At 30.5% G+C, this 17917-nt stretch overlaps 2 protein-coding genes across 3 annotated transcripts; both read left to right on the forward strand.

The window, feature by feature from the left end:
* Nucleotides 1–1068: 1068 nt before the first annotated feature.
* On the forward strand, nucleotides 1069–10655 carry LOC124499712 (uncharacterized). Its single transcript, XM_047063657.2, has 9 exons — nucleotides 1069–2382; nucleotides 5116–5486; nucleotides 5580–5657; nucleotides 5750–5940; nucleotides 9529–9584; nucleotides 9665–9825; nucleotides 9900–10031; nucleotides 10117–10208; nucleotides 10314–10655. The coding sequence occupies exons 1-9, from the start codon at nucleotides 1478–1480 to the stop codon at nucleotides 10362–10364; spliced, it is 2037 nt and encodes a 678-aa protein (XP_046919613.2). The 5' UTR covers nucleotides 1069–1477; the 3' UTR covers nucleotides 10365–10655.
* Nucleotides 10656–11660: 1005 nt separating this feature from the next.
* On the forward strand, nucleotides 11661–17865 carry LOC124499713 (protein Wnt-6). 2 transcript variants are annotated; one of them, XM_075735850.1, is made up of 7 exons: nucleotides 11661–11944; nucleotides 12018–12451; nucleotides 14909–15154; nucleotides 16418–16641; nucleotides 16738–16878; nucleotides 16946–17088; nucleotides 17155–17865. In XM_075735850.1, the coding sequence occupies exons 3-7, from the start codon at nucleotides 14964–14966 to the stop codon at nucleotides 17599–17601; spliced, it is 1146 nt and encodes a 381-aa protein (XP_075591965.1). In that variant the 5' UTR covers nucleotides 11661–11944; nucleotides 12018–12451; nucleotides 14909–14963; the 3' UTR covers nucleotides 17602–17865. The 2 variants fall into 2 exon arrangements, with proteins under 2 accessions (XP_075591965.1, XP_046919614.2); XM_047063658.2 differs by having other exon boundaries at nucleotides 11661–12451.
* Nucleotides 17866–17917: the final 52 nt, after the last annotated feature.

The raw sequence follows: 17917 nt of genomic DNA on the forward strand, positions 1-17917 counted from the left end.
CACGTTGATGTCTGACATGTTTTTTTTTATCTGCCCTATACCTGTGTGTGTGTGTGTGTGTGTTTGTTTGGTGTGTCCAGGAATTGAAATTAATTGAAAACACACACACACACACACACAAACAAACACTTTGCCTGTGTGTATTGATTATGATTTGAAAATGTTTTATTTTTTTTTTTGCACAATTCTTTCCCAAAAAAAACCAAAGATATCGTTTTCACAATTTGAAAATTTCATTCATTCATTCATTCACATATTATGACAGTGACCCTGTGAAGCATCTTCATCATCATCAATACAGCAAGGCAACAAGGCAAACCATTTCAAATATATTTTGCCGTTTATGTTACCTACTGTTTTAGGGGCGGTACTAAAGGCGGAGCATAACATTTAACTATTAACCAATCAAATGACATGAATAGATTTACAATTACATTTGATTGGTTTTTTTTTCTTGGGGCTATAATAATAATAATAATGAGCTTATGATATTTTTTTTTCACTACATTATGTAATGTCCATTTTGGATTAATTAACAAAAAAAAAATTCACTGACCAATCCGAACAATATAATAATACAATTAATGGATGTTTATCGTAATTTGATTTTCGATTTATTTGTTTTCACCAATATGAATCATCATTTGCCGATGTTGTCTGGGAGAGAATGAAATGTCAAAAAAAAAAATATGAATATATGACACTTGTAATGTTTGTGTAATGTATGTATGTGTGTTGCTGTTTATACCTACTATACCTGTCCAGCTATATTTTATTGAAATGAATATTTTATATGAATGAATGAAGAGTCAATGTGTAATGGGAAACCAAAAAAAAAAAAAAAAAAAAACACTGAGCAACAGACACGTACACATTTATTATTATATATGTATATACCACACATACAGGTACAGGACATGCAAACAATCCTGAAATAAATAAAATAAAAAAAAATTATTTGAGAATGAAATAGAGAAAGAGAGTGTGTGAGTGAGTGATAGAGAGAATCATCAGTTCATCTTGTTGGGGTGTTTGTGAGAGTCATACACACATTCGTTAGATAGCCACCGTACAGTCAAGTTCAATGTTTATTAAATGTGTGAAAGAAATGAAAAGAGACAGAATGATGAAATGAACAGAAAAAAAATAAGAGAGAATTAGCCACTTGTGGTGATTAATATAATATTCGTTCAACCTAGTTTGTGATCATCAACACACACAGCAACAACAACAACAACAAAACAGAACATCCATGAATTAAGTGTGATAACTGATCCATCCGAATTATTCATCCATCCATTACATTTTTATTTTGAATAAATATAGATATTGTACGAAAAAAAAACCAAAACAAAACAAAACAAAAATTACACGCCTTTTTCAATTGAATATGCAATTAAACATCAATCAACCAATAATAATAATAATAATAATTAATTAATTAATCACAATCAATCAATCGATCACTCAATCAATAATGACTCATTTATATAACAATAATAATCATAGAGAAAGGATCATTGATCCACCGGAAACGGATACAAAAAATCATCATTTTATAAATTCATCATCATCACCACCATCATCATCATCATTAATCTGGTCATCATTGCATCAAAATCATCATCATATTCATCATCATCATTGGTCATTTGGCCATCAATATACGACCTTTATTATATCTGACAATAATTGTTGCCAATTTAATACGAAACGTTCAAGAACGAAAATTAATATTAATAGATCTCTTTTATCATTAATGTTCTCATCATCATCATCATGTAGATGGCCTTTATTCATTTTTTTATCATTAGTAATGATAATCAATACTATTATTGCCAATCCTCAAAGCAGTAGTGATCATTGGAGATCATCATCGATTCGTTCACAACAATTTATGTCACCACGACAATCATCACATCATTATGTTCATCATCCGAATTTAAATTATACATCATCATCGACAATTTATCGACAACAAGAACAACGTCGATCAAATCGTATGGTCAATCATCACCATCACCAAATATCATCATCATCATCATCATCATCAAATAATGCGATAAAAACAAATAGCCCTTATTATAATAGTCAATTATTATCGATACCATTTCCATCACAGCAACAGATTTTATATCAACATCCAAATTTTCAAAATTATTTCAATCATCATCATCATCATCGTAATCATCATCCATCAACAACGACAACAACAACAACAACAACAAATAATGTACAACAACGGTCAAGTAGTGGTAATAGCGGTGGTTCATCACCATCACGAAGAAATTCAATCAATGTATCGAATCAAATACCACGTAGTATTAATCCAATGATGATTGAAACAAATATGATACCATCAATGAAAGGATCAAAATGGTGGTAAGTGAAACCAAAAAAACAAAAACCAAAAAAAATGAATCCATCTAGCAATGAAAATTTTGTTTTTACACAATTTTTTCTTTTTTTCCATTTGTCTTTCGGTTGCTCAACGAACCGTATTATGAGAAAGAAAGAGAGAAAGAGAGAGAAGAAATACAATTCCAATTGGATTATTGTATATATGTCGGATGTATGTATGTATATATCATTCATTACACTAATGATGATCATCATTGATGATCATGCAAAAGACCAGAACAAAAACAACACATGAACATGAAAATGTTAGGCTTGAATGAGAACAGCAGCCGGTTTTTTTTTGCATTTTGATAATGATGATAATGAATCAATGTAAAAAAAAAACAAAAGAAAAAGAAAAAAGGTGAGAGATGTAATGATTCTAATTGTCTTTGTGTATCTGTGTGTGTGTGTGTGTGTTTGTGCGTTTCATTTCTCATCTTATCTGATGGTGTAAAGGTAATTCTTCTTTCTTACACTTTGACCAAAAATTTTTCTTTTTCTTTTTGACATGCACGTGATCTTTCCTAGCTTGCTTGGCCATGCATGTTTTTTTTTTTGCTTTCTGGCCCATCATCATCATCATCAATGGTTCTCTTAGGTCCTAAAAACTAACCTGTTATTAACCATCACATGTTGTTTTGTTAATTACAATTTCATTTCTTCATTTTTTTTTTGCAAATTTGATTTCTGTTGTTGTTGTAACAGCCAGCAACAGCAACAGGAAAATGATCATACCGATTGTGATTATTATGTCTGACATGTGCCAAGTGGATGAAAAAAACTTTTCAAAAAAAAAAAAAAATTTTCGAACGAAAAAAAAATGTATGGATTTATGATTAGATTAGGTTTTGTGTTCTGTGTTCTGTTCTGTTCTGTTTGGTTTTGCGATCGACAGTTAGTGATAAAATCTAACTAAACAAAACCAAAAGACCAAGAGAGAGAGCAGAAGAAAATGTCTACACCAGTAGTCCACTCATTCATCCATCTATTCAATCTGTCCATATTGATTCGAATCAAAATTGAAAATTGATGTTGGAATTTAGTGAATCACGACTAAATGATTTGATGATGATGCTATGTGTGCGTGTGTGTGTGTGTTGAAGTATTTGATGGTTATTTTTTTCGGGCTTCTGCCATTGACTGGTTACTTGATTGTGTGTATGTGTGTGTGTGTGTGTGTCTAATTAACATCAAACAAAATCAATGTCAAATCCACCCAATCGAATTTTGTTATTTTTTTTTGTTGTACCACCAAAAAAAAAATCAAATAAAATCAAGATTGTAGCAAATTGATAAGGATAAGTTTCCAAAAATTATTGGCATTTTTTCTTCAGATTCTTTTGTGAAACAAAACAAAAACAAAAACGAAAAAATCAAAACGAAATTTCAATTTAATTGATTGATTTGAATTCCGAAATATTTTTTCTTCTCTCTGTTTTCGAGTACAGAAAAAAAAATTCACAACTTAATTTTCTTGTTGTTTCATTCACCGAATCAAAATTGAAAAGAGTCAAATTTTGTCTTTTTTGGTCATTGCCCGTTTTTTTTGTGTGTGTGTGTGTGTGTATGCAAGTTGTATCGATTTGACACTATCGAAAAAAAAAATGATAATGTTACGTATATTGCACCAAGAAAAAAAATGCAACAGGTAGCTTTGTCGCATTTTTTGTTGTTGTTGTTGTTGTTGTTATTGATAAATTTTACCTACCACATTGGTCGGTTTTGTTTCTTCTTTTTTTCTTTAAATGTGCGGTTTTTTTTGGGCTCCAATTTTTCTTGATTGATCTATATCTCACCATCATCATCCTACACACACACACAAATCTTTTTTTGGCTTATTTCGATGAATTAGCTGAAAATTTTCACTAAGTGGCTGTGTGTGTGTATGTGTGTTTTTTTTCTACTGCTTTTATGGAATGACATTTTTTTTGTGTCCATAAAAATTAAACTTAATTAAAATGAAAAACGATCGACATCGTTGTGTCGTTGTCGTCGTCGTCGAGGGTTTTTTCAATTTTCTCCCTCTCTCCCTTGATTATAGGGATTTGTTCTAATCTAATCAAATGAAAAGAAAAAGATTTTGTTTTTTTTTCGCCAAATAAGCCACTTTGATCATCGTCATTAACATCATTTCAATGATAATGATGATGATGATGATGAAGATTGAAAAATAAAATTCCATTCCAATGATAAAAGTACAAGTGTTGAAAAGTTTGAAGAATTTCATCATCAACAAATCGATTGTATCGTGGATTGAAATTTTTTTTTTTTTTTTGATTGTTGCACACATGCACACCTTTTTTCACATAAATAAACAGATGACTATGACCCAAATCTCTTTTTTGGTCAAAAAAAAAAATAAAAAAAAACATGAAAAAAAATCACCAAATTTTTTATTTACTTTGCCAAATACGGCCTATATATCCTGTGTCTGTCTATTTGTATGTTGACAGTGATGATGGTAATGATGATGATGATGATGATTTTTTTTGGCTTTTGTTTAAATGTAAACTTCCTCTTTATTTTTTTTCAATGTTTACTTTTTCTTGTTTTGATTGATTGATTGATTGATGAAACTTGTTGAGTTCGATCATCAAACTATCATCATCATCATCATCATCAACATTGGTTATACAATACAAATCATGTTTGTTTACCAATCGATTAATTCAATGGTTGATTAATAATTGATTTGTGTTTGCCTTACTATAGGGATATTGCTCGTCATTCACCATCATCATCATCATCAACTATGATTGAATCATCATCATCGTCATCATCATTCGATGTGGCTAAACAACATATGGATGGCCGTCATACAAATGTAATATTACCATCAATAAGCATGGGATCAAATTCATTACAATCAACAACAAATCAGCTATTGAATACAATGAATTTACCATTGAGAAAAAAACAACGTAAATTAGTTCGAGATAATCCTGGTGTATTGACAGCCATTGCACGTGCAATGAAAATGGCCATTAATGAATGTCAAACACAATTTAAAGATCGTCGTTGGAATTGTCCGGTGAATGATTGGAAAAAAGGAAAACATGTTTTCGGTAAAATTATTCAACGTGGTAAGTAATAACAACATGAATTATGGAGATGATCACAGAATTTATGACATTTTGTTACATTCAACCATTTTTATTTTTGTTGGACAATTATAGGATGCCGAGAGACGGCATTTGTTTATGCATTGACCAGTGCTGCAGTTGCACATTCAATTGCTAGAGCTTGTAGTGAAGGTATTTTATATTTATTTATTTTTTTTTTTTTTTTGAAATCGGATTTTTTCTGATCATCATCGTCATCATTATTTTTTTTTCGTTTGGATTAGGTATGATTGAAACATGTACTTGTGATTATCGTTATAATCGTAAACCATCCGGTATCGATTGGGAATGGGGTGGTTGTTCTGATAATATTGATTTTGGCTATAAATTTGCCCGTCAATTTGTTGATTCAGCTGAACGTGGTCGTGATTTACGTTTTGTAATGAATCTACATAATAATGAAGCTGGACGATTGGTAAGTAGATTCTGTTTTTTTCATTCATTCATTCATTCATCCAAAAAAAAACCAATGACAAAATTCTGACTGTCAATGTGACCATGTGAACAGATAGATGATCACCTAGGCTAAATTTTTAATTAGGTGATAGTCCCAAAAAAAAAACAATCAACCCAGTACGAAAAAAAAAACAGATCACAGTCAATCATGTCAAACAAACACAAAAAACAACAAACAACGGGTGCCTAAATAACCAGGGTCAAAAAAAAAACCACTGAAAAAAATAATAATAATAATGATTGAGAGCCAGCACGAGATCGATTATCCAATATTTGGGTAGTAGTAGAGATATATTTCATTTTCAAATAATCAAAAAATTTTTCAAATCGAATCTTCTCTTCTTTTTCTATTTTTTTCATCATCATCATCATCATCATCAACTGGTGGCCATAACAATGTGTGGCAAGTGATTTCAAGTTGATTGAATCCAATAATTAAGACATACTGTGATTTTTTTTATATTGAATTGTATGGTGGTTTGTTCCATTTTTTTTTTTTTTTTTTTGGTGTAGCTATAATAGGTAACAATTATTACGATGTGTGTGTGTGTGTGTGTTATGTGTATTGTGGGGGGTCATGTTGTTTGGTTAGTTTTGTCTCTGTTGTTCCAAAATATGTGATCATTATTACCTTTTTTTTTTGATGGAACAAATTTTCATGTAAGTAATATTGTGTATTGTGGTGAACAAAAAAAAAAAAACAAGGTGACCACCACCAGCGTCACATAATGATTCAATTTCTCAAAGTCATTCGGGCCGAAAATCGTTGTTTCTTTTTTTCTTTTGATTCATTTTGACACATAGTGAATGAATGAATGAAAATTTTCACAATGAAGAAAAAATAAAAGAAAGTGAAACAACCTAATGATCATTGATCGGGTTTGTTTCTCCTCTCTCTCTTTCTCTATTTCTTCATTCAATTCGGTACAGTTTATCAACAACAATTGAACAACACCGTTTCGTTTTCGATACACGTTCGATTGAGGGGTGTTGATAGTGGTGATGATGATGGTGGTGGTGGTGGTGGTGATGATGGTGGTCAGCCCAAAAGAATAATGGATTTGAGAAAAAAAAACACACGGGGACAGTTTTTCAACACTTGTCAAATGTTGTTGTTGTTGTAATCATGATGATGATGATGATTGTAATAATCTCTCTCTCGCTATATATAACAAGGTCCTGCTGATTTTTCTTGTTGTTGTTGTTGTTGTTGTTGTTGTTGTTGCAAATTCATGGACCACACCGTCTATATATACACACACAGGAAAAAATATGGTTTGGCATGCATAACAAATTGGCGAATTTCATTTATTCATTCATTTGTTGTTGTTGTTAGCCTTTCTTCCAATTAAGAGAAAAAGAGATTTGTTAACCAAAAAAAAAAAAAAAAAGAAATTTAGATCGACAAGAAATCGAAGAAAATTTTTTTTTATTTCAATACAAAGTGTCACACACACATACCGTAGGTGAAAAAAAGAATTACCATTTTGACATGTGACAATTATTATTGTTATATTGGGATTCTTTCGTAGGAAAAAAAAATTTTGTTTTTCTTTGCCAGAAAAAAAAACTGTGATCATTACAAGATTTTTTTATTTGTTTGTTTCGGGATAAATTTAGCCATTTTGTTTGTTGTGTATGTGTGTGTGTGAGTGTGACAGAAATTCCAAATCTTTGGGCCATTTTAATCATTTGTAGTCAACAATAAAAGTCAAGTGACCATCCTATTCATTGATGAGAATTCCAACAACAACAACAACAAAAAAAAATTGATCTAAATCAATTAGAGCAGTGACAGCAGTGATCTTATCGAAATGGTCTAGGTCTGTTTTTTTTAAAGTTTAAAAATTTTTTTTTTTGTTGTTCGTTGTGGTGGTCATTCATTCATGAACACGAGAAAAAAAACTACTCGACGACTAATTGAGACACTTATAACAGACACATGCACACACACACAGTTGATTGACGACGAAATCAACTAATTGAATGGAATCTATGTTTATGCATCATTTTTTTTTCTGTGCAGGTGTGTGTGTGTGTGTTTAGTGATTGAATCGATACGATAATTGTATATTGATCATATCATCATCATGCATTTATTCCGGTTTTTATGGGTAACCAACAAAACAAAACAAAAAATCGAACAAATCGATTACAAATGGTGATCATCATCATCATCATCATCGGTACTAAAAGGCTAATTTCACGCACCATTTATTGGTCATTTAAAAACAAAAAAAAAAACGAAAAATTCTCTTGAAAAAAAAAATTTTTTTTTGTTCAACAGCAAACCAAACCAAAAATAAAAAAAAGTCTCGTGAGAAACTGATAGTCTCTGATTATGATATATATAATAATATTTACAGACATTTTGGCTATTTCAGCATCATTATTATCAATGTTTATGGATGCAAAAAAAAATAAAAAAAAAAATTTAAATTTTACACTCATATCTATGTGCTGTGTGTGTGTGTGATTATTAAATTTAATGTACAAATTTGTGATGATGATGATGATCATATCATCATCATACACTAATCGGATTGGCCAAAACTATCTGTCCATTCTATCTGTCTGTATATTTAAAACTGATGATGATGATGATGATGATGATTGAACCGCGAAAAATATTTTTTTTTATTCCATCTATTTATCGATCGAATGTATTATCATTTTTTGGAGAGAGAAAGAAAAAGAGAGAGAGAGAGAGAGAGAAAATTCTAAATTGGATTGAATGAAAATTGAGTCGATAAATGGTGTATTCATCATCATCATCATCATCATCATTATCATGAGTTTTTTTTCATTATGTTTATTATATTCATATCATTTATCATTTCAATTAAGATAAGTTTTTCATTTCATTTGGTATTTTTTTCTTTTACTTTTTTTTTGGTGAAAATGATGTCGATGATGATGATGTCCACACACTTATTTATTTATTCATTTTGTAGATGATGGCCAGTTTTTTTTTTCGTTCAAATTCCAAATGATTCGTCAAAAATAACATCATTGGTCATCATGATCGTCATCATTATCGTTTACACAATCGATTCTTACCTTCGATAATTTTGACTTGAGGCAAAATAATACGAAAATGAATAATATTGAGAAAGAGAGCGAGCGAGATAAGACCAGTGTCCAATTGTCTCTTGTTTTATCGTTATTTGAAAATTTTTTAAATGATCAATAAGATAATTTAATGGTGAATAAGTGGTGGTGGTGGTAGCATTAGTAGTAGTAGTCGATCGTTTTTTTTGTTCGTTCATATTCATAGGCCATCATCATCATCATAATCATCATCAATGATGATGATAATGGGCAGCCTAGTGATAGATAACAGTCAGTGAAAAAAAAACATATGCAAAATTTTTGATTGACTGGCAATTGGCTGCAAAGCTGATACTTTCGTCTATCAATTCAATTGATTTTATCGATTCCGGGTCGAATTTTTTTTTTCATTTTATTTAAATTTTTGATTGAAATTCATCATTCATTCATTCTCTTTGTTTGTTTGTTGTTTGTTTTTATTTGCCCATCAAAATAGCATGTATCAAATGAAATGAGACGTGAATGTAAATGTCATGGTATGAGTGGATCATGGTAAGTTTTTTTTATTGTTTTTTTTTATCGATCCATTTCAATTCGAAATCGATTTTGTTGTTGTTGTTGTTGTTGTTTAGTACATTACAAACATGTTGGATGCGTTTACCATCATTTCGTGATATTGGCAATAATCTTAAAGATCGTTTTGATGGTGCATCACGTGTATCGATAAGTAATGAATATCGTGGTTTTACCCGAAAAATGATGAAACATGTACAATTAAAACCATATGAAAGTGGTATGTTTTTTTGTTTGTTTTGTTTCCATTTTTTCATTCTGTTCACATTGTCCATATATTCATTATAAATATAGGCTATAAAACACCCACACGTGAAGATTTGATCTATTTTGAAGAATCACCGGATTTTTGTGTTCCAAATCATAAATATGGTGTAATGGGTACACAGGGCCGTACATGTAATGCTTCCTCAATTGGTGTTGAAGGTATGTGTTGGGCTGGTTCTTTAATTCTTTCTATTTTTTTTAAAAAAAACAACCAAAAAAATTATTTTTCATTTAATTTCAACAGGTTGTCATCTATTATGTTGTGGTCGTGGCTATATAACCGAAGAAATTGAAGAATATGAACGTTGTAATTGTACATTCCATTGGTGCTGTCAGGTAAATATTATAATAATGGATGATGATGATGATAAATATAACCCGAACAAGCTAATTACACGGAATTTTTTTTTTCGCTTTTGTTTCAATTTGACATACGCACAGGTCAATTGTAAGATATGTAAAATCAAGAAAAAAATGTATCGATGCACCTGAACATCAATCAATCAATATTTGTTAATGATTTGCTTTGATTACCATTCTTTAATCATTTGATTGGCCGCATACACGCATACACCCATACCTGAAAATATCTTGATGGATGGATGGATGGATGGATGGATGATGCACACAATCCATTTTATCGTTGATCATTTTTTTCTTATTATTTATAATTTTAATCCAACAAAAAATTTCATTGTGTATTTCCTTCTCCTTTCCTGTATTTTCTTTTTTTTCACTGAAAATGAATTCATGTGTACAAAAAAAAAATAAAATCAATTATCATGAATTTTTGGATCTTGGATTCGATACAACAACAACAACAACGACAACAACAAAAATCAATGCAATCACACCGACATTTATTGGTGTTTGTGATCCATAATCTATATTTGATTATATCGATTGAAAGAAGAAAAATTATTATTTGACACCTTTTCAAGTGTGTGTGTGTTTGAATCAATATTTATTTAATATTATCGATCACTAAATTCAAATCAAATCAAATCGAAAAAAAAATTTGTATATACACAAATAAAGCATCAGAGCCTGTGTAATTGATTTTTGGCAATTGTTACCAGGATACGATATTATTAAATCTCTCTGGTAAAAGATATGGAGATTTTGAGTGATTTTTTTTTCATCATCATCCGCGTTATTTTATTTTATTTTTCGTTAATGATGAAATAATCATTGATGAGAAATGATGATGAGAATGAATGAATGAATGTCAACCATCACCATTATCATCAGGATTTTTTTTTTTTTGAATTAGAATGACACATTTTAATGTGTAATAAAAGATGAACCAGCTTCAACCATTCTCTTACCTTTCTCTAATATTCACTGCCACCTTTTTTTTTACTTGATTTGGTCATCAAAATGAATGTTCTGTACTGTTTTGTGGCTTTCTTGTTGGTTAAATGAATACGACGACAACACCACCATTACCAACAACACCAACACCACCACCACCACCACCACGATCATCATCATCATCGAACGGCCGACGACCACGCGAAAAATAAAGATCATTGCCGCCGTCGCCATCGTCGTCGATCTGCCGTTCGTTGAGCTTTTTTTTTCTTTCTTTGGTTGTTGTTGTTGTTGTTGTTGTTGCTATTGCTGCTCACATTCATTCACAAAGCGGCTTTTGGCTCCATAAAGCATTCGAAGTAGAAAGAAAAAAAAAGTGAACAAGTGTGAACCTCCTTTTTTTTATATATTTTTTCTCATCATCATAGTATATATACCATAGAATAAAAAAAAAAATAGTGATCACCAACCACACATAAGGGCAATATAATGGTTTTGATCATTCGCTACATTCAGTTACATGTTAGACATTGAATGTGTCGTACACTTTAAAAACATTGAATTGAAATATATATCGATATATATTGAATATATTGAATCATTTTCCATCATCAATTTGATTGTTTTTTTTCTTGCTGCTGTGGTCGTTGTTTTGTTTTCAAATTTTTTTTCACTATTATACAGTGTTTATTCCCATTGGAATTTAGAAAAAAAAACGTTAATCATTGAATATTCATGTGTGTGTGTGTGATATACAGGTGGACAAAACAACAACAACAAAAAACATGTGTGTCTCATTTTCTTTTTTTTTTCTTTTCATTAATCGTTTAGACACAATGTCTCATTGTTGATCGGATTTTGTTTGTCTGAAATTTTTGGAATTGTCTACTATAAACACAAATATATCAGTATTACCAATTTGTGATCAATACAACCAAAAAAAAAACAACAACAACAAAACAAAAAACAAAATGTGATCATCATCATGTGTTGTTGTTGCTGGTTAGGCCATCATCTTACTGGTCATCATTTAGAAACATTTTTTTGATCATTTAAAAAATTGTGTCCAATGATCATGGTCATGATCGAAAAACAAATTTCATTGCCAATCATCACCCATCATCATATAGATCATTAATCACGAATATTTGGATTTGTGTTTTTTTTTCTTCTACTTATTTGGTGAACAAAACCAAAAAAAAAAAAAAAACTAATCATCATCATCATCAAAAAAAACTAAATTTCAATTCTCACCAGAAAAAAAGGTATGTGTTCATTACACATATAATAAATTTCAAACAATCTCAAATTTGGTGTGTCTGTTTTTATTAGTTTGAAAATTCCATCCCAATTCAAACACACACACACACACAACATAATTAATTAATTTGTTATCACCTTTTTTTCACAAAATCATGAAAGTCAAGAAGAAAATGGATCGATCATTTTGATCGATACAGAAAAAAAATGGTAGCCATTTAGCATCAATTTTTTGTCTGATTCTTGTTCGTGACTAGCAAAAAAAAAAATTTGGTCGTTGTTTATCGAATCGCTAATGATAATGATCAATGATGTTTAATTGTATCATTAAATAGATTAGATTAGACATTCAATTCAATTCATCCATTTTTTTTTTTTTTTTGGATTTGTTGTTGCCAAATTCATCATGCTAAAGCACATAGAATGTGAATGATTTGCAACTTAAAACATATATATAATATACACGAATCAACAAAGTTTTTTTTTCATTTTCATTTTAAGATATGACCAACACACATTCAATACACACACAATGCTAAAAGTGTCCTGGTCAAAGGTCACTGTCATTAGTGTGAATCTTTTACCTTTTTTTTGTGTGATTTGTATAGATATATATTGGTATTACCTGTACAATTATCAGTATGTGTGGCAAGAGAGAGAGAGAGAGAGAGAGAGAGAGAGAGAGAAAGAAATGTAGAATGTGTTTGTATGTGTATGTGCGTTTGAATACCATTCTCACCTTTGAAACTCATGGTGGTGGTGGTGGTGTCGTCCCCTATACAACCACCAACCTTCTTTCCCCTCCAACAACAACAACAACAACGATGATTTAGTTTTTAGTTTAAAAAAAAAATTTTTCCATCTTTTTTTTCAAAAAAAAAAAATTCATTAGTAGCCCTGTATGTTTTTTTTTGTAGCTGGACTTACAATCATCATCATCATTTATAGTTTATGGTGGTTTTTTTTTCTTTCCTGATTTTGTTTTTTTTTTACAAATCTGTTTCGCTTAATTAACCATTCTTTTTTCTTGTTGTTGTTGTTGTTGTTGTTATTGTACGAAATGGTCAAATGATTTAAATTCTATTGACCCTCTTGACCCGCTCTCTCTCTCTTGGTTTCCCCCTCAAACCCCCCACACCTGGAATCTATTCTACATCTTTTTTTTTCTTATTCATTTCAAAATGATCGACACCTCCTCTACGATTAATTACGCGCGCCTTGATCTTTGGCCTGATGATGATGATGATGATGATGACCTTCGAGCCACACACACACACAATAGTTTTCTTTCTCTCTCTCTCTCTCATTTGACCATTAGTTATGTTTATTATAATTGACTATAATTACTATCATTTGACTTTTGAATCTATCCATCCATCCATCCATCCATCCATCTATCTATCTATCTATCTATCTATCTGTAGTTTATCTAGCTTAAATCTGGCTGAATATGTGTATTTTGTTTGTTTCATTATTTTACAATATACAAAAACAAGGCAATTGGAAAACAAAACAAAAAAAGAAAATGTCAGATATTTTCATGAATTGAAGATTGTTTAGAATGAAATGATGATGGTGATGTTTTTTGATGTTTGAAATTATCGGATTTTATCTCTCTTTATTCTTTGTGTGTGTGTGTGTGTTTGCCATTTATTCATTCATTCATCCATTCATTGTCCAAATTTCATTGAACAATTTAGGTATTTTTGATTTTAGGTATTTATAATTCGTTGAACAAAATGCCATAAATGTTTGCTGGGCATCTTTTTTACATTCATGCATTTGTGTGTGTGTGTGTGTGTATTACCTTCCACAAACAATCACTACAAAAAAAAAATTCAGAATTGGCAAATAATAATAATTGATGCTAATAAAGAGAGAACAAAAAAAAAAAATTCACATTCTCGTGTTTGTCTGTATGTTTATCAAGGTGTTATTATTATGATGATGATTGTTACATTCATTTATCTTTGTCGATTATTCAATTGTCGATTCAATGTTATTACTGTGTGTGTATGTGTGTGTGTGTGTGTGTTTGTCGGTCGTCATGGCAAATAATAAAATAATGTAATTCTTCAGGTTCATTTTGATTTGATTTTGATTTTTTTTTTTTTATTTACCTGATAATATTTAGCTAAATAATATATCCAGTTTTTTTTTGTATGATGTGTTTGACCTCTACCACCACAACCACCACCAACACATCATCGCCAACAACAAACACACACACACAGGTACCGTCCATAGGTTTAAATTAAGTGGATGATGATGATGTTATTGGAAATGTCTTTTTTTTCCATTCTTTTCTGGAATTTTCATGACCTTTGCCACACACACACACACTTGAATTATGCAACAAATTTATTTCCATTCATTAATGATTATTACCTATATTATTTATCATGTGTATGTGTGTATGTTTTTTTTTATTATTCCTTTTGTTTGTTTAATTCACAACACAGGTCATCTTCGGTGGGGACCATTGAAAACCAAGAAAAAAAAAAGACAAAGAAATCCATGTTATTTTATCCAAAGTTTGTTATCATCAAGTTGGAATCATTTACAGCATTAAAAACACAGAGAGAGAAAACAACAACAACAACAACAACAGCAAACAAATCAAAAAAAAGGATGCGTTTCCAAACGTTTTTCATTCTAGCATCAATTATTTTCTATTCATCATGTAAGATTGGCGAAGCAAATCTTTGGTAAGTGTATACCACCACCACCACACTATGTCGTTTGAATTTTATTTTTTTTCTTCTTTTGAATAAAAGAAAAAAACACACAAAGTCCGTTTCATTCATCCATTTGAATACTCATAAATATTCTTACCACATTAGTTTGTGTGTGTGTGTGTCTGTGGTGTGATTAGTGATAATTGATGATGATTTTTGTGCATGTGTGTGTGTGTGTGTGTGATTAACATAAAAAAAAGATTTTATGCTAATTCCATGTTCATATTTGATATTTATCCGGTTTGAAAATCGTAAATCGTCATCATTGATTCATAACTTTCCATAAGTGGTCAAATGGTTTTTTGTGTGTTTCATTCAGATATAAAACCAAGAAGAAAAACCAAAAATTTCGTCTTTCTCTCTTCAAGTTTGATATAAATAATGGCCGGAAATGAACAATGGAAAAAAAATTGAGATCAATGTTTCAAGAACAACAACTAAAAACGAATTAAAAAAAGAATGAATGAGAGAGAGAGATAGAGATATTAAGGTCGTTTATTTGTTACTTATCTAGAAAAAATCCTTAGTAATCGTTTTTTGTATCCACCCCCACGTTTTCGTTTACAACTTGGGTTTCGACCAATTTTTTTTTCAATTTTCATTATTTACTTAGTGTTCTATCGAGATAGCTTGCTATATAGTCGATCATGGATTCATTTTTACCTGTCTGATGTGTGTATGTTGGTTGACACTTGAACTTCCAATGAGAAAAAAAATACCATTCAAAATGTCATCGTTGGATCGAATGTGATATTTCTACTTCTCACCGCAATTGGTGTTGTCGTTGTTGCTATTTTAACATGATCATCGACAGATGTGTGTACCGGGGCTTGATCGAACACAATAAACAACAGCAACCTACGGCAAATTGCGGCTTTTTTTTTTTTTGCTCGTTGATAACATGATTATCGAACAACGAACGATCGATTAATATTTTACTTGATGATGGCGGTAAATTTTGACAAACAGTAGTTACCGTTAATGTGTTTTTTTTTTATTTGTGTGTTTGGTTATTGTCTGTTATTGTTATTGAAACATTCAAAAAAAAACAAGGAAATGCATCACGAACGGAAGAATAATAAACAATCAAAAATCACTCTTTTTTTCCAATTGAATAAACAAATCCAGTGATTGTACCTATATACATTAATCAATCAATCAATTAATGGTTGTTTGTTTGTTTTTTTTTTCATTGTTTGCATTAATAAAAAAAATTCTCCATATCCTAAATAGGTTTCTTAGCCGTTTATTGATTGTCGATCCAAATCGAATATGTAGCAAAGTAAATAGGTTACGTTCAAGACAGGTTTACATATGTAAACGTGAACCAACAATCATATCACAAATCATTAATGGTTCAATTGAATCTGTACGTGAATGTCACTATCAGTTTGCTGATCGTAAATGGAATTGTCCAACGAAAAATAAACGATCAATGAGAAAATTACTTGGTAAAGGTATGTTGTTGTTAATGTTAATTTTTTTATTAATCAAATCGAATGATTTGATTGATTTATCAATAAATAATGTGTAATGTTTTTTTTTTACTGCAGATACAAGAGAAACTGGATTTGTTCATGCCATGACATCGGCGGCTATTGTTCATAAAATTGCTACCGGTTGTGCACAAGGTACCATTATGGATTGTTATTGTGATGTAAAAGCCAAACCATATAGAACTTTACATCCAAATTGTAAGTTTACATTAATCCATTATCATGTATATTAACAATGGTGCTAATTTTTTGTTTTTTCACAAAGTTTTATTTGCAGAAAATTACTGCAATAATTATATAAGCTATGCTTATCGTAAATCAAAAGAATTTTTGGATGAAAATCTATGGAAACGTGGTAATGATTTTAAGAATCAAATTCTATTACACAATTACGAAGCAGGACGCTTGGTAAGTTTAAATTTAAAAAAAAGAACAATATTTTTATTTAATAATTGATCTATGAAATAATAATAGTCTGTTAAAAATTATCTGGAACATAAATGTAAATGTCATGGTATGAGTGGTTCGTGTACAACAAAAACCTGTTGGAGACAATTACCGAATCTAAGAAGTGTATCCAATCGACTTAAATATAAATTTGATCTCGCCGTACAAGTGATATCGGATAATACGGGCAAACGTTTCCTACCAGAAGATCATCATTCTCGTTGGCCTAATCCCGAAGATATTGTTTATTCAGAGAGTTCACCAAATTTCTGTAATGTTGATCGTCAAACCGGTTCATTAGGTACACGTGGCCGTGAATGTACAAATAGTACCGGAACCGGTGGTTGCGATATGTTATGTTGTGGCCGTGGTTTTCGTACCATAATGAAACAGGAAAATTGCCGTTGCAAATTCAATTGGTGTTGTCATGTTGTTTGTGAAACATGTCGTCGTCCGATACAGGTTTGTCTTTGAGCAAAAAAAAAAAAAAAAAAACAACAACAACAACGAAATAAAAAAACGCACAAAAAGTTTTTTTTTATTACAATTTTCAATCTCTCGACAATTCAACAAATGATTTGCATCAATATGCATTTTTTTCCCCACTTGCAATTTGTCACAATTATTTATTCGTTATCTCTAATATCTGTTGTAAATAAATTTTTTCCACAATTTTTTTTGTCATTTGATAATACTTATTTTGTACAAATAAAAAAAAAATAAATTCATTTGCACGAATTGATTCCATTCATTGAATTCGAAAAATTTTCTACAAATTCAAAATGCTATT

The sequence above is a fragment of the Dermatophagoides farinae genome, chromosome 2 (genome assembly GCF_024713945.1).
Source record: "Dermatophagoides farinae isolate YC_2012a chromosome 2, ASM2471394v1, whole genome shotgun sequence".
NCBI classification, from domain to species: domain Eukaryota; kingdom Metazoa; phylum Arthropoda; class Arachnida; order Sarcoptiformes; family Pyroglyphidae; genus Dermatophagoides; species Dermatophagoides farinae.

Coding starts and splice junctions, on each gene's coding strand:
- LOC124499712 (XM_047063657.2), top strand. CDS start 1,478: ATGACTCATTTATATAACAATAATAATCATAGAGAAAGGATCATTGAT. Junction 2,383..5,115: donor ATGAAAGGATCAAAATGGTG/GTAAGTGAAACC, acceptor GCCTTACTATAG/GGATATTGCTCGTCATTCAC. Junction 9,826..9,899: donor ATTAAAACCATATGAAAGTG/GTATGTTTTTTT, acceptor TTATAAATATAG/GCTATAAAACACCCACACGT.
- LOC124499713 (XM_047063658.2), top strand. CDS start 14,964: ATGTTATTTTATCCAAAGTTTGTTATCATCAAGTTGGAATCATTTACA. Junction 15,155..16,417: donor ATTGGCGAAGCAAATCTTTG/GTAAGTGTATAC, acceptor TATCCTAAATAG/GTTTCTTAGCCGTTTATTGA. Junction 17,089..17,154: donor ATTACGAAGCAGGACGCTTG/GTAAGTTTAAAT, acceptor AAATAATAATAG/TCTGTTAAAAATTATCTGGA.